The sequence below is a fragment of the Phaethon lepturus genome, unplaced genomic scaffold, assembly GCF_000687285.1.
Source record: "Phaethon lepturus isolate BGI_N335 unplaced genomic scaffold, ASM68728v1 scaffold10403, whole genome shotgun sequence".
NCBI lineage: Eukaryota > Metazoa > Chordata > Aves > Phaethontiformes > Phaethontidae > Phaethon > Phaethon lepturus.
In genome coordinates this window covers 21,294-26,237 of record NW_010528392.1, presented here as the reverse complement: position 1 = coordinate 26,237, position 4,944 = coordinate 21,294, and the positions used below count along the sequence as shown (strand labels likewise).

The 4,944-nt window shown below is 49.1% G+C and overlaps 1 protein-coding gene across 1 annotated transcript in view; it reads left to right on the top strand.

The window, feature by feature from the left end:
• AICDA (activation-induced cytidine deaminase) overlaps positions 1-2,551 on the top strand; it is a 5,296-nt gene extending 2,745 nt beyond the window's left edge. The window contains exons 2-5 of the mRNA XM_010283664.1: positions 846-993; positions 1,498-1,768; positions 2,018-2,133; positions 2,436-2,551. Coding sequence (XP_010281966.1) covers positions 846-993; positions 1,498-1,768; positions 2,018-2,133; positions 2,436-2,489 — 589 coding nt within the window. The 3' untranslated portion in view covers positions 2,490-2,551. The remainder of the gene's footprint in view (positions 1-845; positions 994-1,497; positions 1,769-2,017; positions 2,134-2,435) is intronic.
• The last annotated feature ends 2,393 nt before the right edge of the window (positions 2,552-4,944 follow it).

Below are 4,944 nucleotides of genomic sequence, written 5' to 3'. Positions count from 1 at the left end.
TAAATGTGCCCCCACGCCCCGCCTGAACCCCAGCCTGTCAGAGGGAAAAGATGACAAAGGACATCATTATTTTTAACCCATTCACTTCTGTTTTGCATTGCTGTGGGGGAGGTATCTCACCTCAATGAGCACAGCTGTTCTCAGTTGCCTATGTACCTCCACTTGGCAGTAAGGCTGTTAGATACACTCTTGACTACCTTACCCTCGCTGTGCCTCTCCCCAGCAGAATCCCTGGGCATGGGAGCAAGCCCCTGCCAATCTCGATGTTTGTCTAATGTGGGAATGGTACTTGTGTCTGTAGAGGTGTCAGCAAGCCTACCGCATCACGTATTCTGTTATCTAGTGTATGGCACCTCACCCAAGCCCCTAGTCCTGTGCACTTTCAACCATGCTCTTCTTTTGGGCAATGCTAGGCTCTAATTTGATCCATCACTTGCCCCAGTGGCTTTTCAGTGTTTTGTACAGCAGAAATAATATTTCTTGATGACTGAACTCCAGACCCTCTCATCTTCCCAGGTCTTCTCAGACACCTTCATCCTTCTCCCTCATTGGTGTCCATCTTTTGGATATTTGCAGATATTTTTGCACTCTACCCAGCCATAGTTGCTGTCTGACTAATCACTACTAATTCACTTACTGTTTCCACTCACAAGGTCACCTGCTTCATCCCACAGTCACGTCTGCACCCTTTCCCTAACACATTGCATGCAAATTACTGATGCTTTTCTTGTACTGAGAGGCCTGGGCACGAGAAGGATATTTTTGCTTCCGAGCCCACAACAAAGACATGGCCAACTGCTGGCTCCAGGGTGGGGCTAATGTAAATCCTCTCTTGTCTTCTACAGCCTCCTGATGAAAAGGAAACTCTTCCTCTATAACTTTAAGAACCTGCGCTGGGCCAAGGGCCGGCGTGAAACCTACCTCTGCTATGTTGTGAAGCGCCGTGACAGTGCCACATCATGCTCTCTGGACTTCGGATACCTGCGTAATAAGGTACGGGGAATACCTTGGTATCCTCTTCTTATATCCATGCTGAGGTGCATGCAGCTCCAGTTGGCCTGGGCCAGCCAGGAAAGGAGGGCTGCAACAGTGACGCAGGCACTGGCACACCTGTAGACAAGCATGGACACCGCGCTGGTACATACTGTTTGGGGGATGCAGCCTCCAGGTAAACCTGTACTTTATGCTACCCCTAAGTGTGTTACCAGCAACACATCCATACTCCCTGCTGCTTCACCAGTCTACCTACTTTTCTACTTAACTCCCACCCATTCCTCTTGTTGTACGTCCCTACACACCAGTGCATTCCTGTGCTTTTCTAGCCAGTCTTCCACTTGTGTAGCACTGTGCCTTCTTCCTCTGTACACTAAGCCTAGGACCTAGCCCCCACCTTGTTTCTCCTCCCCTCACACCCCATCCAGCTCACGCCTCACCCCTCTTACACCCTGCTCCCCCCTTCCCGCCTCACGCCTTGCCCCTCTCCCTCTTTTCATGAAGATGGGCTGCCACGTGGAGGTGCTCTTCCTGCGCTACATCTCAGCCTGGGACCTGGACCCAGGCCGCTGCTACCGTATCACCTGGTTCACCTCCTGGAGCCCCTGTTACGACTGTGCCCGACACGTGGCCGACTTCCTGCGTGCCTACCCCAACCTGACCCTCCGCATCTTCACAGCACGCCTCTACTTCTGTGAGGACCGCAAAGCAGAGCCTGAGGGGCTGAGGCGCCTGCACAGGGCAGGGGCCCAAATTGCCATCATGACCTTCAAAGGTGAGATGTGCTGGGCGGGGGGGGGTGGGGGGTGAGGGTGACACAGCACTGTGGGAGGAGTTAGGACAAGGAGCCAGAAAAGGTGATGGCAGGACTTGATTTACAGTTGGACTTGATGATCTTAGCGGTTTTTTCCAACTTTAATGATTCTATGATTCCATGATATTATGATTTAGTGATCCTAGGAGAGGTCAGTGTCCTCTCTGGGGCAGTCCTGAGCGCTCTTTAACTCCCCTCTGGCTTGCACAGATTACTTCTACTGCTGGAACACATTTGTGGAGAACAGGGAAAAGACGTTCAAAGCCTGGGAAGGGCTGCATGAAAACTCTGTCCATCTGTCCAGGAAACTTCGACGGATCCTCCTGGTGAGGGCCAGTTCTCCTTCCAGTGCCTCTTCCCCTCAGCTTCTTCCTCTCTTTCTCACTATAATTCCTCTCTGCTTTTGCTGCCCATGTCTGCCTTCTGCCATTTCATTCATTCCTGTGTCTTCACTTTCCATGTCCCTCATTCCTCTCCCCCCAACTTCCTTCATATCTCCCTCTCCTCATTCTCTTCCCTTTCTCCCACCTCTCATCTGATCTCCTACCATTCCTAACTCCTTTCCCAACTTCATAGGGAACCTATGCTCACTTGACAACTAACCTACCATTTATGTTTTGTCCTGCAGCCACTGTACGAAGTGGATGATTTACGAGATGCCTTTAAAACTCTGGGACTTTGAAGTGAAAGTCATCAATGAACAGAAGACTTCACAAACACTTGTTTTTTGATTTTCAACTCTCTCCTTTACAACAGGTCTTTCTCTTCCTCCCTCTTTACATCTCTCTTCCAGCCCTGTGTCTAGAGATAAGACTATCCTTACTTTTTCTTTTCCAAGGAGATTTAGGCTGATCTTCTGAACACACATTCCCCAGACTCACACCTCATCCATTTCTAGATGGGAATAGCCAGAACTGCAGTGACATTACCAGAGAGTGATTTACCCTCCCTGCATCCCTGCAGAACCAATTCAGGTGGTCCAATAAATGGAGTTCTGGGTTTAGCCTTGTCCAAGTGGGAGCAGACAGCCTGCAAAGCTGTTTGTGCAACTGTGTTCTTGCTGGCACCGCACTGACCTGCATATTCACAAGGGCTTTAGGGAGCACATCTCTTGGCTCTACACTGAGCTGCTCTGTGTTTTCCCCTGTGAAATGGTTTATTTTCTGGATGTGGGTAGGAAGGTGAAAATCATCACCATTTCAGTGGTATAGCCTATGTCCAAACAGCAAAATTGGCCAGTTATTGGAAAGCTCAACTGAGAGTATTGAAGTGAATCCTGGACAGCCCAGGTAACTTAGCTTGAAAAGCTCACTTGAAGCCAACAGGTCTTCTAAGTGGATTGTGTGCAGGCCCAGACAGTGTAGTGCCTTTTGCCCAGAAAGAAGGGAGCTTCCATAGCTGTGGGTCCAGGTTTTGTGCCCTAGAAGAGTTTGAAACTAGACAATAAAAGCTTAAAATGAAAGCAGAAGTTGCTGGCCAACATTTTCAAGTGTGAGCTGCAATTCTGGGTGTCTAGCAAGAGATTTTCCATGCAGAAATAGGAAGTCCACTCAACTCCTATTAACTACGTTGAGAGCCATGGCAGCCCAGGGTCAGTACTGATCCATGTGTGGACCTCCCACCCAGACAGGAAAGGAGCCACCAAGGCACTTCACCTCTGCAATGTTTTTCAAGCATATATCTACTAGAAAACACACTTAATTTCCACATTGTATTGTCCCTCAGACCTAATTTCTCCTTCCTGTGGTTTGAGGCTGTGGTATTTTAGATTGTATTTTGGCACCCGCATCAGTCACCATGTGTTTCTTCACGTAGCTCAGGGAGGAGCACCACAGATGTCACTCCTGGAGTACTCTTCATCCACTGAGCATTTCCTCCTAGATCAGACCTGCAATATTCTCCCTCCCTAGCCAACTGTCCTCTCCCGGAAACACCTTAACAGTCCCACAGTCTTCTGGGTTTTGATGCCTTTTACTGCCCATAATATGACCAGCTACAGATAGTTGGTGACTGGACTGAGAGCTGATCAGAAAAAAACACCTCTGATGATAGGCCAGCCACAGGAGGACAGCAGAGAGCCCTGCTCCCACTGCCACCTCCTGCTAGGAGAGGTGACAACTGGCTGCATCACAAGCTTCCTGCAACTTCAGGCTCCTGAGGCACTCTCAGCTTGAGGAATTTCAAGCAGGAATAGCAATGAGAGTTCTGTGCAAAGCATTAATTTGCAAGCATGGTGTTGTATATTTGTTTGATATGTTGGATATTATTTATATAAATAAAGGTCTTACAAGTGAGCATCTGGTTTTGTCATCACTTTGGTACCGTGTCGGTGAGGGAAGTAAAAGTTGACACAAAAGATTGACATCTTATCTACCCCTTCTGATTTCTGGAGAGACAAACTCTCTTTATCCTTTTCACTTGTAACTTTGAAGTTGTTGACAGTGTCACCCAGCAGATCAGAGAATCAGAGAACCGTTTGGGTTGGAAGGGACCTTTAAAGGTCATCTAGTCCAAACACCCTGCAATGAGCAGGGACATCTTCAACTAGATCAGGTTGCTCAGAGCCCCGTCCAACCCGACCTGGAATGTTTCCAGGGATGGGGCACCTACCACCTCTCTGGGCAACCTGTGCCAGTGGTTCACCACCCTCATTGTGAAAAATTTCGTCCTTGTTTCTAGTCGAAATCTGCCCTCTTTTAGTTTAAAACCATTACCCCTTGTCCTATTGCAACAGGCCCTGCTAAAAAGTCTGTCCCCAGCTTTCTTAGAAGCCTTTAAGTACTTCCTTTAAGTACTGGAAAGCTGCAATAAGGTGTCCCCTGAGCCTTCTCTTCTCCAGGCCGAACAACATCAACTCTCTCAGCCTGTCCTCACAGGAGAGGTGTTCCAACCCTCTGATCATTTTTGTGGCCCTCCACTGGACCCACTCCAACAGGTCCATGTCTTTCCTGTGCTGAGGGCTCCAGAGCTGGATGCAGGACTCCATGTGGGGTCTCAGCAGAGTGGAGTAGAGGGGCAGAGTCACCTCCCTTGACCTGCTGGCCACGCTGCTTTGGATGCAGCCCAGGATACGGGTGGTCTTCTGGGCTGCGAACGCACATTGCCAGCTTGTGTCCAGCTCTTCATCCACCAGTAGC